The sequence below is a fragment of the Accipiter gentilis genome, unplaced genomic scaffold, assembly GCF_929443795.1.
Source record: "Accipiter gentilis unplaced genomic scaffold, bAccGen1.1, whole genome shotgun sequence".
Taxonomy (NCBI): domain Eukaryota; kingdom Metazoa; phylum Chordata; class Aves; order Accipitriformes; family Accipitridae; genus Astur; species Astur gentilis.
Genome location: NW_026061141.1, coordinates 519,538 through 540,277, shown reverse-complemented (window position 1 = coordinate 540,277; position 20,740 = coordinate 519,538). Strand labels below are relative to the sequence as shown.

The window sequence follows — 20,740 nt, the reverse complement described above, 5'->3', positions numbered from 1 at the left end:
AGGTGGGGACGGTGGCAGGTCCATCCCCGCACCCTGCCACGGCTCCTGGGGCTCCATCCCGCCGCCGTTGACTATTTTGAGGCTCAGCATGGCGTCGCTGAGCTCGGGGATGCAGTAGTCGGGGGTGAGCATCTCCTCAGGCAGCGAGAGCGAGCTGAAGTCGCGGTCGGGGGTGTCTGCGCTGGTGCCACCAGTGTCCTCGGGCACGGAGCTCCTGCTGGGAGCATCCTGGCTGACCCCCACTCTATCCAGGGAGCAACCAAAGAGCCTTAGGGCCTCTTCCAGGACCATCTCCTTGGACACTGCAAGGTCGCCTGCAGTGTCCCCAAGGGCTTCGTTGTTGGTGGCAGCCCAGGGGCTGGTGTGGACATCGCCGCCCGGGGCTGCCCCCACAGGGGTGGCCGTGCTGGCGATGTTGATCTGTGCCAGCTGCCCCTCGCTGTGCTGGTAGCCAGGGATGGACACTGGCAGCTCCAGAGGGTCTGGGGTCACAACACTCCTCTGATTTTTGTAGTGTGTGAGGTATCATGGTTGGCCCTGGGGGGCCCCGCAGCCCCCGGGACCCCACAGGGGCAGCACCCGGCAGAGAAGCGGTGCCTTGGCCGAGCGTGGCGCTGGCCGGTGGAGGCAGGTCGGTGGTTGTCCACTGGATGCAGAAGACCCGGGGGTTGAAGAGGCAGCCACATGGAGCCCTCTGCAGACCTGTGTGGGTGAGGGGGAGCCGTGCTGGGCCGGGGGGACTCTCTGGGGGCACCCGCCAAGCCGGCCCCGATGGCCGACATCCCCCAGCCTGGGCCAGGGGCGTGGGGAGCTTGTGGCCGGGGCGATCCCCACAGGGTGAGCTGCTGTGCTGGTGGGACGGGGTTGCAAATCGGGGAGGAGACTCGCATCTAGGAGGTGAAAGGGGAGAGGTGGCCCCAAATATTTGGGGAATTCTCTGCAGATGGGCTTTACTGGGCACGCGCCGCCCGGGCGAGGGCAAGGATGCTCACCGGGGCTTGCTGAACCCCCATGCGAAAAGTGCCGGGGGAATGGGTGTGATGGGGATGGCGAAGGTGCCAGAGCAGACTGGGGTGCCATACCTGCTGGTGGTGCCTGGGGGGCCCGGGGGGCCCGGGCTGCAGGGAAGGGCTGCTCCCGCGTGGGCAGGCGGCACGGGTTGGCTGAGCCTAAGAGAATGAGACAGGAGCGATGGCCGGCGGTCACCTCTGCTCTTGCTCCCCAAGAGCATCGCTGGGCTGCAGGGGTTGGGGTCGGTCCCTACCTCAAGGGTAGAAAGTTTTGGGGAGCACGAATGGCTGGAAAAGCTGGGGCGCCGGGGGGCCCCAGGGCCCAGGCAGTGGGAGCTGCGTTGGTGGCCGCGCCATGGTCCCTTCTGGCTGTTGGCTGCCAAGGACTCTTTGGCGTCTCCCCGGAAGGAATGTGGGGGCTCCCTGTGTTCCGCCCCACCCCAAGAGCCTCCCCAGCTCCTCCTGGGGAGGGAAAGGGTTAAGGGAGGCTGGGGTGGCCCCGGGGCCTACAGGCGGCTCTCGGGGTCTGCGGGTCCAAATGCTCTTGGCTTTCAACAGTATTTTTCCGGTGGGGGAAGAACAACAAGTTGATTCAGCTGAGCCAAGCGGGGACCAAGCTGCAGCCGCAGCCTCCTTGCGCCAGATGGCAAATGCGTTTGTGACGGTTGCCCACGCTTCTGTTCGCTGCGTTGACCGGAGCGAGGCAGAAATAGGAAAAAGGACCTCGAGGGCACGAAGGAAGGTCACGCGGTGTCGCTCGGTGGCATGCTTTCCCCCAGCCCTCGCTCCAGTAGTGCTGTCAGGTCTTTCAGTCTCCTGCTGGGAAAAGCAGCAGCTCTGGATCCCCCTGGGAGGGGGTGGCCCTTTCCCTGGGTGCGTGACACCCCGGAGGAGACGGTACCCGCCGCCCCGTGCTCCCAGAAAAGGACTGGATTCTGCCCAACATCCGGTGTCGGGGCGCTGGGGCTGTTTGCGCTCTACGGGATGCCAGGGATGGGGTTAGTACATCCCCTCCTCGTGCTTGGAGGATTCGGCGCTAGCAAGGACACCCCAAGGGTACCAAGGACACAGGCCTCTCGCTCCCGCTGTGTGAACAGTGTGTGGCCTGGGGGAGTCGGGACAACTGCCGTGAACCGGAGGCCAAAGATCTCTCCTGGCCTGTATCCTGGTAATCAAAGAGATTGCGCTCTGTTCGTGAGGCACCTCTGGCTGCAAGATTGTGCAAGGCCATGTGCTGCGTAACTTGTGGCAGGGACCGATGCTGGGGGCGTGAAGGCAAGCGCGCTTCTAAAAGCGTAAAACTCCGTTTCATTTCAGAGCGCAGCTGAGCCCCCCTGCTCCTCAAGACTCTGCCATCTGCACCGCTGTGGCTGGGACTGGGCAGTGCTGCACATCCCAAAGGCCACCAAGTCACACCCGTGTCCCTGCTGCTTTGCCGGGAGCTTCTGCGATGTGAGCGATGTTCTGGGGGGTGATCTCTTGGACTGCAGCTACTCCGTCCCTGACCGGCCGCTGGCCAGGAGGGTTGTGTCCCAGGTGGAATTCCACCTCTCTGACGAGAACCTGGCCAAGGATGCTTTCCTCCTAAAACATGTCCAGAAGAACAAGATGGGCTTCGTCAGCATCAGACCACTGCTGTTCTTCAAGAAGGTAGGCAGCGCGTTGCGTTGGCCAGCCGGGGTGGGAAGTAGGGGTAGGAATGCCTACTTTCTAAAACTCCAAAATGAGTCTTAGAGAGTTTCTTCGACCGGCTTTTCGGTATCATGGGTCCCCGTCCCCGAGTCCCTGCTGAGCGTCCCCCCCAGCAGACTGCTGCTGGCCTGAGAGCTGCTGCCCCTGGAGCAGGACGTGCTGCACAAGGACCCCTCGGCCCCCTCCTGGCCCGGCAGCAACTTCAAGCCCAGCAATTTCAGCAATGCCTTCACTGGATTGCTCCTTGCCAGCAAAGTCTTCCCTCCGCTCGGGACAGGCTTGGGCACAGGCAGCTGCTACGGCCTCTGCCCCAGCACTGAGAGCACTCGTGGCTGCGGCTGGGGGAGTGGGGTGGGTGCCTGGGCACCCTGGCCCAGCAGCCCCTCGCCAGATGCCAAACCTCTTGCCGGCAGTCCTCCGGCAGCGGCGTGGGTGCCTGAGCCCCTCGGCCTGCGGGATGCGGTGCTTTGCCTGCCCCACTGTTGTCCCAAAAGTGGGGTCGTTTACCCGGGGTGCAAAATGCCAATATAAACACAGCAGAGCAGAGGTATTTTATTCCAGTTCATGTTTACGCAAAGATGGGGGCTAGGTGGTAATCCGCAACACTAGCACCCCTCATGCCTAAAGGGGCAAGCAATTTATACAGTTCAGTTATACATATTCGATTTCCAAAGTTCTTCCCAAAACTATTGCCGGGAGTAGCTTATCTCGCACAGTTTCTATTGGGCTACAGTTTCCCTGCTTGGAATTAAAGGTCCAGTGTTCTTTTCTTCTACAGCACATGCTCAAGGAGAGTGGGGGGGTAAGTCTTTTTGGTGTGGAATTGAGTTGGTGGTCATGATCTCCCCCTGCCACCTTTCTTCACCTTTCCTCCAGTATTCAAAGATGCTTCTGACTTCATGCCTATTAGCAATTATTCAACTTTTTGGCGCCTCCTGGAGTAGGATGTTCCCTTCTTCTCAGTTTTTTAGTTCTTCTTCAGGGGCACAGTTGTTAGCAAGGCATGCGTTGATCATACAAAGGGGATCTTGTTTCACAAGAGCTTTGTGGCCTTTTTCGTGTGGCTTAAGTACATCATTTCTTAAGTACATCATTTCCCCCTGTGGTGGGTTGACCCTGGCTGGATGCCAGGTGCCCACCAAAGCCGTTCTATCACTCCCCCTCCTCAGCTGGACAGGGGAGAGAAAATATAACAAAGAGCTTGTGGGTCGAGATAAGGACAGGAGAGATCACTCACCAATTATCGTCACAGGCAAAAGAGACTCCGCTTGGGGAAAATTAACTCAATTTATTACAAATCAACCAGAGCAGGGTAATGAGAAATACAACCAAATCTCAGAGCACCTTCCCTCCACCCCTCCCTTCTTCCCAGGCACAACTTCACTCCCGGATTCCCTACCAACCCCCCCCAGTGGCACAGGGAGACGGTGAATGGGGTTTACGGTCAGTTCATCACACATTATTGTGATACTTGCCAAACCAACCAAGAAAGGTAAAACTGGAGCGCAGGGAGCAAATGCTTTTCTTTCACCTTAGGCCAACTGCTCGGACGCTCTCTATGCTGCCCTGCTGCAGAGGGCATCCCTCTCGTACCAGTAAGAGACATAAGAGTGAATTAAAGCCAGAACTCCAAACCAGACCAAAAACCCAGTCGTGATCAAGAAGAAAGTGGAGAATGCATCAAATATAACAGAAAATTATTTTGGACATTCCCAGTTTACATTTGGAAAAAAGAGAAGGAAAACAAAGAGGAGGAATTAGGTATTAAAAGAAGAGCACTGAATGATAAAGCAGTAGCAGTCCCTCTACCACTACAAACCCACACCCCCACACGCACGTACGCACACAGACTGTACACCACCAAACTCCCCTTGACTGTGACGTTCACCTCAGCTTGCTGGTCTAGAGATACTGAATGCCTGAAGCACACCAAGGATAACTGAAAACATCTGCATGGCTTTAATGGGAATCCTCCAACTGAAACAAAGCGCCTTCTCCCTCTGTCTGCGTTGGCACATCCCCGAGTCACGCTCTCACTCCTCTCCTTCAAAGTCAAGATTCCTAAACGGGAAAAGCGGGAGTGGGGAAAGGCGAAGGGAAGAGAAAAAGAGGGAGAGCATCATCAGTGGAAGACCTGCCAGCTGCTGCTGATTCAGCCCTGTTCGGGGGACCACCCCAGCAGAGAGGAGCTGGTTTGCATGCCACGGTCCTCCCTGCCTGTTCCCAGGGACAGGCCATTTGCTCAGCCTTGCCGGCCAAAGCGTGGGAAAAGTGTAGGCGTGCGCCGTCGCTTGCAGAGGAGCACGGTCACGTTCACGTGCAATCCTTTACCTTTTTCCTCCCTGGATTCAAAGGGTTTCTGTCTTCAAAGTGAGAGCCTTCCATACGGTCATTTGTGACATTTCATCCAGGATAACAATCTCAGAAGGATCAGTCCTGCAATAAATATTTTACATAGCAATCCGTGATTATGGGAACTGATGCCACCAAGGGCATTAGCATCAGCAAGAGTAACAGCGGAGCCCTGAGAATCAAAGCTCCGCATAAGCGTGGGAGGTTTTGCTGGATGAGGAGTTTTGGGAGGCAAGCCGGGGAGCTGCAGAGCAACAGCTCTGTGCAAAGGCTCTTGCTGGGGCTTAGCCCCGGTCCGGGTTCCTAAGCCACTGCTGGTACAGATCACGCCTGCAACTCCTCATGTGTTAAGTATGAGGATCTCCAGCTACCGTAAAAGCACTGATGAGGCAAGGTTTGGGGGTGAAACGCGAGTGCTGCAGCCACTCTGCTTGGGGTCAGAGCCCTGCAATTGCCTCCTGCAGCCCTGCCCCCGAATTCGATTTTCCCACCAAGCTGCCTGCTGGTTTCTGTGGGATGCCCCACAAAGAGGCAAGTGGAGAAAACTCTGCCAAACACCTTCAAGCTAATCTTGCCGGGGTTCCTGGCGCTTGGTGGGGCTTTACCTGTCACTGCTTTGTTTTGGGATATCCATGTCACTGGTCTTCCCCACGTTCAGCTGAACTGAACTTGCAGCAGCAGCAGCTTCCATCACGCTCCTGGACTCCTGATGTAAATAAGGGACAAATCACGTTCTCTGTCTTTGATCAAAGTGGAGATAAGCTGAATGCCCAGCACAAACTTAGCAGTCTGCCCTCCCCTTCTGCCCCTTGGCAGCTATAGGTATTAGTGCAGCAGGGGAGAAACCGTTCACTCCAAAGATTTCGGGGCAGGGGGATTGTGTGTTCAAAACACGATTATGAGCAAGTCTTGCCAGCAGCAGCAGCAGCAGCATCTAATAATAATCATCATAATGATAATGACCTTTGTGAAAAACGACTCGTTTTAAAAATTACACCTGTATTCAAGCGCTCAGCTCACTGCTACTTGAGGAAACAAAGGTTACAAAAGTTACAGGCTATTGGGATCTATTTCGATTGAGTGCTGATCTTCCCCCAACGTTTCCAGACAAGCTGTAAGAGAAACAGGCAATCTCACAGACACACGGAGATGTCCAGCCCCGAGGACACAGCAAGCCTTACCTCGTCTTCTTCTCCGGCTTCATTTCTGGCATCGTCCAACTTCTTCTTCCTTTCTGGCATAAGGTCATCCAGAGAGCTGAGCTCTCGCTTTGAGAAGCAGAAATCCATCGCTTTCCGGACAAATACGAGAGCCAAAACCTTCACGAATAAGAGGGAAGATGCCGTGAGCTCAGAGACGATGCCACCTCTCACTCCAACGCTGCAAACACCCCGCTGCCGAGCGGTGGCAGCTCTTACCATCATGGGAAAGATGATGGCGGCACGGGATACCTTGATGGTCCAGAGCAGGACGAGGCAGGTCAGCTGGATCGCCGTGAAGAAATGCACCTTTCGCAAGGGCACGTGCCTCAGGTAGATGAAATCCGGCTGGTGTTTCGCCGGCATCCAAAACAGCTTCAAGCGATCAAAGAACTGCGAAATAAAAGGGAAAGGTTGCCACCTTGGGACTGCGGCAAGTTGCTGGCCCTCTCGAGACGTGGAGGCACTTTGCAGCATCTCGCTTGCCGTCAGAAATCCTGGATCCCACCGCGTTCCTCCTGGGAGCAGCACCCATTTTCCCTTCGCTCCATCTAGCAACCGGCTTGCCCCTGAGAGCTGCCCACCAAACGGCAACTATTCCAATGCCATTCCATTATTAGCATTTCTCGGCCCACTGAATCCCCCCGCGAGGATTTCCACCAGTGGTAGAAACTGCCTTCCCTTTGCACCAAATTCCCCCGCTTTCACGTAACCAAACACTGACCTGCCCTAAACCCTGCAACAGAGAGCGCTGAACTTGCCTGGTCCTCCCAGCCCTATCTACCTCCTGTGCCTCCACCAATCTTTTTCTTACACAAAAGAGTTTCATTGCTTGCTCTGCGAGAAGTTTTTCCCATGCCACTGCTTTTTTCCCTGCTGCTACGGAGACAAAATACCAGGGAGCCGACATGCTGCACGCTGTAAAAGAGTCCGTACCTGAATTCCTCTGAGCGACGACACACCCATGTAGAGAAAGACGCCATAAAGCACAGGCATTGGTATAAACTGGGGGGGGAAAGAAAAAAAAAAAGAAAGAATGCAATCGTTTCTTTTTCTGTATTGCATTTTCAGTATTACCACCCTCTTCCACAGGCACTGCCTAAAATTGCTTGAAGCTTTTTCCATTCAGGCTTAGAGATGGGTCAGATTTTAACCATTTTTTTGCCATTTTGTGCGCACGAGTGAGCTAAGGCTCTGCTTTAGGCTGAACTTGGGAGTTACCTCTCCTCAGAATAATCCTATTTTCCAGAAAGGTTGGAGGAAAATAGGCGATTTCACCCGTGCTACCCTATGCCGCATTCTCTGGCGGTAGAAGAAACACTTCTGCCTATTCTTGGGGCAACAGGCAAAGGCCACAGGCCTCCTTTTAGCCTAGAGACGAGATTACTTTGTGGGAGGAACGTGCAAGGAAGCCCACGGGGATGACCTCAGTGTGTTTAGCTCCTGGGAACGGCTGCTCCGCGGCATTTGGGGAGCAAATTGCAGCCACTAAAGGGCTGCCTGTTTGAAAGACAGCAGATGTGCTGGTCTGAATATGCTCAACTGTAACCCATAAACATGGGCGGGCCTGAAAGACACCCAAAAATTCAAGCAGTTGCATTGCTTGCTCATCTCGAGCACACCAAACGGGGGCCTGAAGGGCTGCAAAGCCTAACCGAGGCTGGTTCCCACCGTGGGTCAAGCCCCAAGGGTTGGGATCACCTCCTCCTCCTCCGCTCCACAACTAACTACTCAGGCCTGCAGAGAAGGGACTGTTTTTCTGTAACCTCCAACAAGCTCGTGGTTGTTGGGTGGTTTGCATTTTCCTCTCACCTTTAACACAGAAGTGAAGAAGACGGAGCAGCCCATGAACACAAAGATCAGCAAGCCAGTGACTCTCTGCTCTCGTATCCCCAGAAACTTGGGTTGTTCTCCTGGAGCTGAGCAGTCAGACTCTACTTTGAGGCTATTCACGTGGGTGATGGACAGGACGGTCGCAGCCACAAACCAGGGCAGCCCCATCACAGAGCACACCCCGAGCATCACGGCCACCACAAAAAGGTCCAGGTGGTACCCGCATCCTTTCTGCAGGCAGGAAAACAAGAAACAGAGCATCCCATAGCACAAGAGCAAGGATAACGTCGCAAGTCAGACTCAAACCCTGCTCGAGCACAAGTCAACTTCTTCAGAATTCAAAACAAGAAATGGAAACAAGCAAGGGTGTATGCAGGCTTTGCACAAGCACCTGGCATGAAAATCTGGCAGGAGTTCAGACACAAGGGATACGCAGAGCTTGTGCGATACATACTTCTCCAAAAAAAAAACCAACCCACAACCCAAAAGCACCAAACCATTTTTTCCACTTACAAAGAAAATTCTACCACTTGCGAGGAAGGTGTGACTCTGAGTTATCCCTGGCAGCGCATCAAAACAATTCATTCCCCGCACCTGCTGCTGCTGCCATTTTAAAACAAAAACGCACTTCTCTATTGCTCCAAGATTAATTTGCTCCTCCAAAAGGTTGCTCATCTATACTGCCCTGTCACTTGCTCCCTGCATCATCGTTAATCCAGGAGAGCATCCTGCCACGCAGCCTGACCTTGTCCCAAACCAATGCCTTCAGAAAGCATCGGGAATAAGAGCTTCTCCCCAGACCTTCAGCCCAGAACGGGCTGGAGTCATCTCTCACAGGCCCTTACCTTCAGCTTGTGCTCCTTCCTGTTCACAATAACGGCACTGATCTGATGGTCCATGAATATCAAGATGGTGCAGAGCAGAGCTGGGACGAGCGCAGCCAACACCGTCCACCAAGGGTTGGGTCCTATGGGGTTGATGAACCACCCGCGGTCGTCTCTGGTAGGCTGCAACAAAGCCCACACATCAGCATTGTCTCCCAGCCCAGGCACTCCACTGGCTTTCATTTTCCCCTCCCTCCTTGCGTCAGAGCACCTCCCAGCCCTGGCTTCATGTCCCCCTCTCCCGGGGGCTTCAGCAGTGCCAGTCTCCTCCTTGCAAGCAGCTCTAGATAGTTCCCCTGTAGGTATCTAGTTTTGGGGCCATCTTCTCATTTCCAGGAGGAAGCAAGGCACTTGGAGGTGGAAGAGGAGATGGTCACACCACCAGCATCTCCTCCAGACTCAGCCCTGCCCTGCCCCGGCATCACCTTGTGGCACCCCCACGTGCCAAAACACCCCGTTACCTTGAATGCATGGGGGACCTGAAGCTTCGGCGATGGGATCCCAACCACAAAGTCAAGGAGCACCATGATGACGATGGTGAGGAAAACAGCAAAGTCGCTCACTGTGGACCGTACCTGGGGCGAGAAACCAGAGGTGAGAGGGGCATGGCAAACAGGGCCGTAAGGTGAGATGCAAGAGTTGCAGACATCCACAACATTAAGGCTGCTTAACCAAATCCCACCACCCCTCTGAGCACATGCAGCCTGATCCCTTGCTTAGATACTGCTGCTGTGTTTGTCCCTGTGAGATCTGGGGTCAGACAGTAAAAAAAGCTTAACTAGGCCGACAAGGGTTGGTTTAAGTCAAAACCTAAAAATAATATTAAAAATAAGAAAACACATGTCTGCCACTACAGCTACACTCACAGCTACAATGGCAACAAGGCACTGAGGCATCCTTTAGTCCTCAAAAGGAAGTTCCTCACTTGAATCTACTTTCTGCTCGAGCACATAATGCGCAGAAGGTAGGGGAAAAAATAACAAAAAAAAATAACATTACAGTTTGCAGGAGTCATGGAAGAGCAGGTTCCAGATATTTTGCTTTTCCTCCTCCCCTTCTTCCCCCTGCTCCCTCCCATCACCTTAGAGCACGCTGCCCTAACAGATTCACAGAAACTGAAGTGAACGAATATCTTAACCCTGAATTAACATAGAAGCAATACTATGGAGAGTGGAGGTGTGCTTTTAAATTTAACAAGTTCTACATTTAAGAAGCCTCCTCCTTGCCAGCACAACACATGCAAGTACTGACCTGTTTCAAAAATAAACATATTCCCCTTTTTCGGAATATTGACCCAATTCAGTTACAAAGGAACTGTAATTCAGCCCCAACAAACTCCTGCTTTATAAACGGGAAACTTTTTCTAGGAATACCTTTCAGTATTTTCAAAATTGAAAAAGAAAAAGAAATTAACCAATAATTTTCTGTATCAGTTACGATCAGCACATTTTCTTCAATAATATTTGCAATGCTACTACTGTACTCTGAAGATTTGTTTCAACTTAACTAACAGGAGCATTTTTAAACAGGCAGTATATTGGTCTCATTTCCTCAGGAACGGCAGGGGCTTTCTTCTGTCTCAGGAAGAAGATGACAACAACAGAACTCATCAGCTGTCACCAAGCTTGGCCACAAAGTAATGGCGTCATTAAAAGAATGTCCCCTGGCTTCCACAGCTTCCCAACTATTAACTACATCTTTTGTAAGCCAGCTTCTCAAAGTTGTTCACTGCCAGGTATCGGCCAACAATAAAATGCACAGGGAGAGAAAGTCTCAAAGGAAAGCTGAACCCATTCAGAAGTAAACAAATGTCGCACAAGTGTCACTTGGAAATAAGGAAATAGGGTGGAGTGTAAGGAATTACGGCATGCAAGTGTTCTCTGGTATATGGTCTGGCAGGCAGCCATTCTCATATCCTCCACATTCAGGGGCCCCAGCCAGAACTCGGTCAGAGATGAGAACTCTCCTTCCTCTTCAGAAAGGCCCTCTCCTCGCTTAATATGGAACAAGTTAATGAAAGGAGTTACACAGCGCGCCACAGCAGAAGGACAGATATCACCCACCCAAGACTCACGCTGTGGTCATGAAGCCTTCATGAATCACCAGGGACACAAAAGTACGATTCAGGAAGGGACGCTGAAGAGGGTGGAAAGAATGGAAGAAAGCAAGGGGCGATGACAGGCTGCCAAACTCAAACAAATGCAGTGCTCTCTGTACCATCAGGAGATCAAACACCTGCAGGCTGCTCAGAAACGTACGCACACTACTGGCAGCACTGTCCAAAGGGATTACGCTGAGGGAAAGAGCTTGGTCACAGACAAGAGCAACATTTCAAGCATCTTCTGAACACCACACGACACCACAAGACAGACAACACACCTTCCTCTCCAAAATCAACACAGAGAACAAAACAAGGAGGAAGGTTAATCCTCCTAGATCTGACGCTATTCCAGCAGAATGCTAATAAGCAAAGCTAAAGAAACAACTGCGTTTCAATTCATCCCAAAATAAAGTCATGCAGCAGAATTTCAAAGACTCGGCCTACTTCTCCAAAGGAAAAAGGAGACTAGTGTGGCACGAGATTTAATGCAGCTTCAGGTCTGGAGACAGCCTAATTGGCGTGGTGTTCATAGCACAGTCTCTTCAATTCTGCAGCAGCTAACAACAGTCACTTCCAGAGTAAAGCCAGGCCCTGGCAATGCCTGTGCACATCTCATTGCCAAAGCAAATTCACTCACACTCATAAAACCACTCTCTAGGCAGAGGCTTGAGTCATTGCCTATGGCATTTTAGCCCTGCTGCAACCTCACTGGCATGAAAACAGCCCTTTCGGGATGCCACGACACTGTTCTGTTCCTCTGATGCAGGGATACTTTCCTGGCTCAAAAGGATCTCAGTCCTAGTTTCTGCACGGGTGCCACCACCTGAAAAGAGACTTAACCTCAACAGTTCAGAACATTTTCCAAAAGCCTCTGAGGGCATCAACCTTGAACTGCTGTCCGATGATGATCACAGCCTTGCAACAACATACACAGGGAGCCAGATTATGCTGAGCCACGGCTTTTTTATTAATACTCATGAATACTATCATTATTCATTTTTTATCAGAGGCTGAGACACCAACAACAACTCATAAAGTTTCAGACCAAGTTTGAGCCCTACAGAACACTCCTTCAGCAGGACCCAATCTAGAGGCACCTGCTTAAAAATACAACCCTTAAACCTAAGCAGCTCCAGCTCCTTTTTCAGAGCACCTCAAACTTCTGGAATTATTACAGATCGCAGCCTCCAGCAATTCCCAGTCCCCTCTCAAACTAAAAGCTCCAGAGCTCCTCGACTGAGCTGGTCAAGGTTTTGCCCACTCACAGAAGCACTTGCCCATCATCTCTGTCTGCCTGCCTGACTAGCAGACACAAGCAGATTCCTCCAGGGCAATACCCTCAGGGAAAGTCTCTTTTTCACTTCTAAAGGACCATCCTCCTCACTTGTTTTACATCTTCCCCAGCTGACCAGGCTGCTCAGCACCCTGTGCTTTAGTTACTTTGCTGGCTGCTAACTCAAACTTCCCATTGCAGCCTTACCACACAACTGTTACCTCCCACAACCTTCCTATTCATTGTCCCCTGCACACCCAAAGGCCGCTTTCCTTTCTCTGCCTTGCATGCCAGCAGTACCACAGACTAAAACACTCTCCCTTCACTCTCCTTTCTCAGGCTTGACACTACAGTGCCTTCTAGAAACTGAGAGCAGCAGTTATCCTAAAAGGCCTGCTCAGCCCCTCTGCCTGCAGCAGAGGCACGCTCTTCTTTCCAAACAACAGGACAGGTTTGTCACAAAGACGTCGGAAAGAGGAGTGGCAGCGCAAGGGGAACCTCGTGAAAGAAAAAATCCCAAGAGCACAACAAACAACTGCTGCCACTGAGAGTTTCCAAAGACTCTTTCCACATCCACACTTGAGCGCCAGATTGCCAGGCCAGCAAAAGGCACATTGCTACCAGCAGACAGCCCAAGAAAGAAGGACATACTTTGCGTACAGAGCTCCACGGCTGTGCTGGTTTTGACTGGCAGAGAGTTAATTTTCCCCACAGTAGCTTGCACGGGGCTACGTTTTGGATTTGTGCTGAAAGCAGTGCTTACACAGCATCAAGGCCTTTTCTGCCCCTCACCCCACCCCACCAGGGAGTCGGCTGCGGGTGCACAAGAAGCTGGGGGGGGCACAAAACTGGGACAGCTGACCCCAACTGACCCAAGGGATATTCCAGACCACAGGATGTCACGCTCAGCAATATAACTGGGGGAAGAAGGAGGAAGGGGGGACATGCCCAAGTAACTGTTAGGCGTGATGGAACCCTGCTTTCCTGCAAACTAAACACCTGCCAGACAATGGGAAGCAGTGACTGAATTCCTGACTTGGCTTTGCTCGCGTGCACAGCTTTTACTTGTTAAACCATCTTTATCCCAACACGCGAGTTGATTCACCCTTCCGATCCTCTCCCTCCTCCCACTGCGGGGCAGCGAGCGAGCGGCCGTGCAGGGCTTAGCTGCCGGCTGGGGTTAAACCACTACAGAGGCTCGAGAGCTTCTCAGCTGAACGCTTTAAACAACATTTCAAAACACCGTCAGTAAAACCAGCCTCTTTTCCCACTGAAGCACGAAACCCACGCACGGCACTGGAACAGGAGCGCTTTTTACAGCTCCCATTACTCCCATTACACTCCCGTGCAAGCGCAGTAGCCCCTCGGAAGCGACCGCTTTCACGGTCAGTGAAAGAGGGCAGGAAAAGAGCAGCCCCCCCAGTCCCGTCCGAATTGAGGGTCTCCTAGGAACCTAGGAACCTCCTGGTTTCAGGCAACCGACAGGTAGGTACCTGCTGTCGAGGACGTCCTCCGTTCTCCCAGCCGAGGGAAGGAAGCAGCAGAGCCAACGGGACGCGACTGCTCTGGAAACGCCACTGCCGACCTCCCTGAAGCTCCCTCCAGGGCCTCTTGCCCCGGGGGCTGCCAAGAACGCCCGGGCAGGACTGTGTCGCAGCCCGCCACCCACGCCAGGCTGGGAGGGAGGGAGGGAGGGAGGGAGACCCCCGGCGGCTGCGGGTCCCTTCCCTGCGGGGACAGCCGGCAGAAACTCCTTTCTCTCCACACACAGCCGCACGTCTCCGCGGTGCCCGCCGGCCTCCGCCGGACAGCCACCAGCGGCAGGCAGTCCCCTGCTGCCCCCGCAGCCCCGGGGGCGGCAGGGAGGGGCCGGGACCGGCCGGGCCTGCGGGGGGAAGGCCGGGACCCGGCGCCCCGGCCTGCCGCGAGGGGAGATGCCGCCACCGCCGCCGCCTCAGCCCCGCTGCCGGCCTGCGAGGCCCCCGGGCAGCCCCGGCGCTGGCGACCGCCGGGCAGCCCACCGCTCCACGGACGGGGAGGAGCCCCCGCCACGGCCACCGGCCCCGCCGCGCCCGCCGCCCGCCCTTGCCTCAGGCGGGGCCGGGCCGGGGCTGCGGCCGGAGCGGAGCCGAGGGCAGCCGAGCGCAAACGAGAGGAGCCGAACCGAGCCGAGCCCAGCCGAGAGGAGCCGAGCCCAGCCGAAGGGAGCCGAACAGAAACGAGATGAGCCGAACGGAGCCGAGCCCGGCCCGGGCGCCCCCCCTCTCTGCTCCAGCTCCCCACGCTGCTCGGCACTGGCTGCTGCTGCTGCTGCGCTGCAGAGGCAGCTGCATTTTGGGGCTTGGAGCGCTTGGGGTTCCAGCGTGAGCCCGAAGCATCAGAGGAGCTGGCCTGTACCTCGTGGCAGGTCTTGCAGCTGCTTTCAGGGGGGTCTGGGCTCTGCCCAGGCCTCTCGAGTCAACGTTGACTCTGGTGCCTAATGACAGTCTGCTGGCAGTGGCCCTGGTAGCTCAGCCCTTTCTCTCCCCAGTTGCGATGATGTCAGCAAAAAAGGACTGTGGTGGTTTCAGCCCAGCTGGCGACCAAGCACCACGAGGCTGCTCGCTCGCTCACTCCCCCGTGGCTTTGTCCCCGCAGCAGCTGCAGCTGCAGCTGCAGCAGGATCGCGCCGCTTTCCATCCCCAGGGTGCGGGGCAGGGCTGCCCAAAGGGAGCCCGAGGGGTCGCGGGCCGAGACCAGCGGAGAGCCGCCAGGGAAACCGCCGCCTCCGTCCATCGCACGGACGGGAGCCGCAGCAGCCGGAGAACGCTCCTGAGTCGTGCCGCTCCCAGGGCAAGCCCAGGCACCGCTTCACGCGTGGGACGGGACGTGCTGTCCCGAGAGCGGGGCTAGCGGTCAGGATGCTGACCAAGCAGGAGCTCTCCTTCAGTGGGTCCCGGGACATCCCTGCTGAGCTCAGCCGAATCCTCCTCGCTGGGCAGCAGCTGGCAGGACAAAGAAACCCGGGTGGGCGCAGGACAGAGACACGGCGAGAGCGACCTGCCCTTCCCGGGAAAGAGGAGTCAGCCACAGCTCTCCCGGGACTGATGCCCCATGCCCACCCGTGCCTTTGCACCAAACAGGCTGGAAAAGGTCCCTGGCTGCCGACCCCAAACACGCTCCCCCGCAGGAGCTCCCCGGACCCTGCTCGGGGCACCAGGGCTGGGCTCAGGAAGGAGTTTTTTTCCCCCGGGCAGATTGGCACAGCTCCCGGGGGGAGTTTCCCCTTCCTCTGCAGCACTGAGCACAGCCCCTTGCCGGGGTCCTCGGGGCCATTTCTGGCCAGCGAGTCCCTGCTGTTGCAGGAGCAGGAGTCCAGCTGTGCCCTCCAGCCCTCTGCCTCTCTTGGCAGGGGAACCTCACGCACCTCCACGTCTCCAAGTCACCTGCAAAACAAGGAGCCTCAAGAAAGCCAACTTTGCCCTGGTGCTTTTAAGCTGGCACACTGCCGTGGGGAGAAGAGAAAGCCGGGGGGTTTCTTATCTATCTATCTATCTATCAATCTATCATCTATCTATCCCTGCTGGGAGGGAATGAAGATGAGGGAGCCAGGCTCTTCTCAAGAGTGCCCAGTGAGAGCACCAGCGGCAACAGGCACAAATTAAAACACATGATATGCTCCAGCTGCACATGAGAAAACAACTTTTTCCTGTCAACGTGGTCAAACACTGGCACAGGTTGCCCAGGGAGTTTGCGGAGTCTCCGTCCTTGGCGATGTTCAAAACCCAAGGGCACATTGTCCCGGGCAACCTGCTCTAGGTGAGCCTGCTTGAGCAGGCAGGTTGGACCAGAGGAACTCTACAGGTCCCTTCCAACCTCCACCCTCCTGTGTGAGTCCGTGCTTTGGTTTCACTCCTAAAGCACCTGAACTCAGCCCTGATGCCTGCGGGAAAGGATGCTGGGACAAGGCAAGATCCCAGACTCCTCCCCGAGGACTCATCACAAAAACCCATCTACCTACTCCAGAATATCGTATGGCAGACACACTCAGAAGAGAGAAAAGATCCTTTTATTGCAAACATCAACTGCGGCGGGGGGCGGGCCTGGGAGTCACAGGGCTTCAGCCAGTAACAGGGAAACGGCACCTACAACGACAGAGTCAGAGAGCACTGATAAACCCATGAAGGCAGGAATAGGCATGACTCGCTTCCCCTTTCTTTAGGGAACACCGCTGACGAGGAATTGTTCATAGCCCAGAAGAGAGAGCTATGGCTGGCATCAACCAGGGCACGGCTCTGGCGCCTTATGCCCACGGGAAATGCCCTTAGAGACCTGCATGCATGCACAGATGCACAGGGCCCCTGTGCCACGCAGCAGGGCTCGATGGGGAGCCCCTGGGGAGCGGCCATGGAGTTATTTCCAAGCCCCGCGCAGCACCGTCCCTTGCCAGCAGGTCGGACTGACTTGCAGCAGCGCTGAGAGTTGGGAAAGATGGGCAGCAGAGCCTGGTACACACCTGGGCTTCCTGAACTGCTGGACCTTCCTGCATCTTTTCACCGGTCCGTCCCCAAAAACGTTTTCTCTCTTCCTCCTCCTCTTTTCTGCGTGTCTGTCACTCTTCTCTCCCCAGACCTGTTTTCTCTTTCGTTTTTTCTTTTTCTCCTTGTCCTGGGGAGAGCCTGCAAACCTTTTCATCCCACAGCAGTATGAGGTAGGGAAAGGCACGACCCACTGGAGTCGGTTCTGATTTTAACCAAAGCGAGCTCGTTTTACCATCTTTCCTCTGACAGGTTTGCCAGCTCTTCTGGGCGCACCAGGGGCTCTGCCGCGCTCTCAGGGGTGGTTGGAGCCAAAGCAACGGGTACCTACAACAGAAATGAATTAGAATTCTAATTAGAATTATAATTCTAACTTAGAATTCTTCAGAGCTCTTTTCTTTCATCATTTCATGCGCTTATAAGCGACTGTAATGCCACCTGCACGTGCTTTGCAGACAGTCTATTTATCACAGGCAATCCAAAAGCACCTGTACCGTTGCTTTAATAAAGTGCGCTGCTCATTAATCTAGTCGTGATAGTTCGTTCGTGCAACCAAACTCCCTAAGTCTGGTCATTCTCGTGCATTGAAGACAGCTAAGCCGAGAGTACAGTGCGCTATTAAGGGCATCCCTCATTGTGATAGCTCAGCATATTGAACGCGACCGCCCTTAGAGCATCGAATTGGACATCGCTCAGAAAGAAATTAAACCTAGCCGTCCCCAGCCCCTCTGACATCTGAGGATAAGCTGGAATGCAAGGCAGTTTATTTTCTGCCAAACTTCTGGACTCAGTAACGCCACACAGCCCAAAGGCCTTCCTCCCAAGGATGCTGGGCCGAGGGGCGGCAGGCAGCGCTGCGCACAGGGGGCCCCCTCACCCCCACCCCATGTCACAATGCCACCACCCGGCAACGCAGCAGTCACAATGCCCCGGGGCACTATAAAAGGGGCAGCCTCCCCTGTCCCACTGCCAGTCTGCCTGGCAGGCGGCCCAGACACATCCCAGAGGAAGTCCGTGAGGAGCCGCTGGAATTCCTTGCCCAGTGCTGAGGGAGGAAGACCAGAGGCTGGACCAGGCTGCTAGAGACATGAAGAACCACCAAGCCCTGGAGGTGCCCGAGGCCATCAGGCTTGTTTGCATGGAGAGCTGTGGCAAGACCAAGGGAATGTCTTCTTGAGGAGCACTGCAGAGCTCGCCGTCCTCACTCCCTGCGGAACCAGTGGCAGCAGCCGTAAGAAGTGGGATGCAGAGATGTTGCCAGGGCTCCCAGTGCTTTGGAGCACCCGCTGGTGGCCCAAAGGCGCGGGAAGGATTCTTGCCCCCAAGGTCAATCAGGCCGGGGGCACTTGGCCACTCTTGGAAGCCCCAAGATGGCTCCAGGTTCAGGGAGAACAGGGCTTGGGCATCCTCTGGGGGGCCTGACCGGCCTGCGGGACCAGGAGGCAGGTCTTGCTCACACGTGCTCAGGGAATAGCCGATTGCCAGCTCTGGGGTCAGGAAGGAATTTTACCCTGGCGCAGATTGGCACTGGGCCCCAGGAGTTTTTGCCTTCCTCTGCAGCACTGAGCAGGACCACTTGTCAGGCCTCCTCCGCTCCATTTTGGCTAGGTTACTGCCTGCTGCTCGTGCAAGATCTCAGGTAGCAGCCCCAGACTCCTAAAAGGAAACTACCCTTGAGATTTTTCTTTTTTGGAGCAAGCTTGCCCCTTTGGGATCCACCTGTGTCTCCTCCCAGGCATCTCCAGAGCCTTTTGGCCTCTTCATAGGTATCTTTTCTTAGGATCTAAGGTCTGAAAAGCAGACGCGAAAAGATTCTGGGAGATGCCTGGGAGGACTCTCAGGTCGATCCTGGAGGAGAGCTTCCTGCAAAAGAGAAGAATGATCCAGGGTAGCCTCGTTAGACAAGTCTGGGGCTGCTACCTGGGATCTCCGGTCCTCATAAGAAAAGGCCAAAAGATGCTAGGAGACGTCTGGAAGGATTCACAGGGAATCCCGGAGGGCACAGGCTCCTCCAAAAAAGAAAAAATCCTCAACGGTACCTTCCTAGGACGAGTCTGGGGCTTCTACCTGACCCCTTAGGTAGGTAAAGCAGAGGACAGAAGACTGTGGGAGATGCCTAGGAGGAGTCTCAGGTGGCTGTCGGAGTTGAGAGATTTCTCTACAGGAGAACAAAAATGTCTCGAGCTACTTACTTGGAGGAGTCTGGGGCAGGTAGATGGGATCTCCGGTCCCGAACGCAGAGGTCAAAACATTCTGGGATGACGCCTGGGAGGAGTCTTGGGTCGATCCTGGAGAAGAGACCTTCCTGCAAAAGAGAAGAATCATCTAGGGTAGCCTCATTAGACAAGTCTGGGGCTGCTACCTGGGATCTCTGGTCCTTATAAGAAAAGGCCAAAAGACTCTAGGAGACGTCTGGAAGGAATCACAGGGGATCCCGGAGGGCAGAGGCTCCTCCAAAAAAAGAAAAAAACCTCAACGGTAGCTTCCTTGGAGGAGTCTGGGGCTTCTACCTGACCCCTTAGGTAGGTAAAGCAGAGGACAGAAGACTGTGGGAGATGCCTGGGAGGAGTCTCAGGTGCCTGTCGGAGTTGAGAGATTTCTCTACAGGAAAACAAAAATGTCTCGAGCTGCTTACTTGGAGGAGTCTGGGGCAGGTAGCTGGGATCTCCGGTCCCGAAAGCAGAGGTCAAAACGTTCTGGTATGACGCCTGGGAGGAGTCTTGGGTCGATCCTGGAGAAGAGAGCTTCCTGCAAAAGAGAAGAATCATCTAGGGTAGCCTCATTAGACAAGACTGGGGCTGCTACCTGGGATCTCTGGTCCTTATAAGAAAAGGCCAAAAGACGCTAGGAGACGTCTGGAAGGAATCACAGGGGATCCCGGAGGGCACAGGCTCCTCCAAAAAAGAAAAAACCTCAACGGTAGCTTCCTTGGAGGAGTCTGGGGCTTCTACCTGACCCCTTAGGTAGGTAAAGCAGAGGACAGAAGACTGTGGGAGATGCCTGGGAGGAGTCTCAGGTGGCTGTCGGAGTTGAGAGATTTCTCTACAGGAGAACAAAAATGTCTCGAGCTACTTACTTGGAGGAGTCTGGGGCAGGTAGATGGGATCTCCGGTCCCGAACGCAGAGGTCAAAACATTCTGGGATGACGCCTGGGAGGAGTCTTGGGTCGATCCCGGAGAAGAGAGCTTCCTGCAAAAGAGAAGAATCATCTAGGGTAGCCTCATTAGACAAGTCTGGGGCTGCTAACTGGGATCTCCGGTCCTTATAAGAAAAGGCCAAAAGACTCTAGGAGACGTCTGGAAGGAATCACAGGGGATCCCGGAGGTCAGAGGCTACTCCAAAAAAAGAAAAAAACCTCAACGGTAGCTTCCTTGGAGGAGTCTGGGGCTTCTACCTGACCCCTTAGGTAGGTAAAGCAGAGGACAGAAGACTGTGGGAGATGCCTGGTAGGAGTCTCAGGTGGCTGTCGGAGTTGAGAGATTTCTCTACAGGAGAACAAAAATGTCTCGAGCTACTTACTTGGAGGAGTCTGGGGCAGGTAGCTGGGATCTCCGGTCCCGAAAGCAGAGGTCAAAACGTTCTGGTATGACGCCTGGGAGGAGTCTTGGGTCGATCCTGGAGAAGAGAGGTTCCTGCAAAAGAGAAGAATCATCTAGGGTAGCCTCATTAGACAAGACTGGGGCTGCTACCTGGGATCTCTGGTCCTTATAAGAAAAGGCCAAAAGACGCTAGGAGACGTCTGGAAGGAATCACAGGGGATCCCGGAGGGCACAGGCTCCTCCAAAAAAGAAAAAACCTCAACGGTAGCTTCCTTGGAGGAGTCTGGGGCTTCTACCTGACCCCTTAGGTAGGTAAAGCAGAGGACAGAAGACTGTGGGA

The 20,740-nt window shown here is 54.6% G+C and overlaps 1 protein-coding gene across 1 annotated transcript; it reads right to left on the bottom strand.

The window, feature by feature from the left end:
* Positions 1–3,279: 3,279 nt before the first annotated feature.
* On the bottom strand, positions 3,280–14,047 carry LOC126037490 (electroneutral sodium bicarbonate exchanger 1-like). Its single transcript, XM_049797823.1, has 10 exons — positions 13,838–14,047; positions 9,432–9,545; positions 8,932–9,093; positions 8,066–8,317; positions 7,190–7,258; positions 6,473–6,646; positions 6,236–6,373; positions 5,660–5,760; positions 5,034–5,138; positions 3,280–4,763 (listed from the first exon to the last, which is right to left on the bottom strand). Exons 2-9 carry the CDS (start codon positions 9,495–9,497, stop codon positions 5,051–5,053), a joined length of 1,050 nt encoding a protein of 349 aa, XP_049653780.1. The 5' UTR covers positions 9,498–9,545; positions 13,838–14,047; the 3' UTR covers positions 3,280–4,763; positions 5,034–5,050.
* Between the last annotated feature and the right edge of the window lie 6,693 nt (positions 14,048–20,740).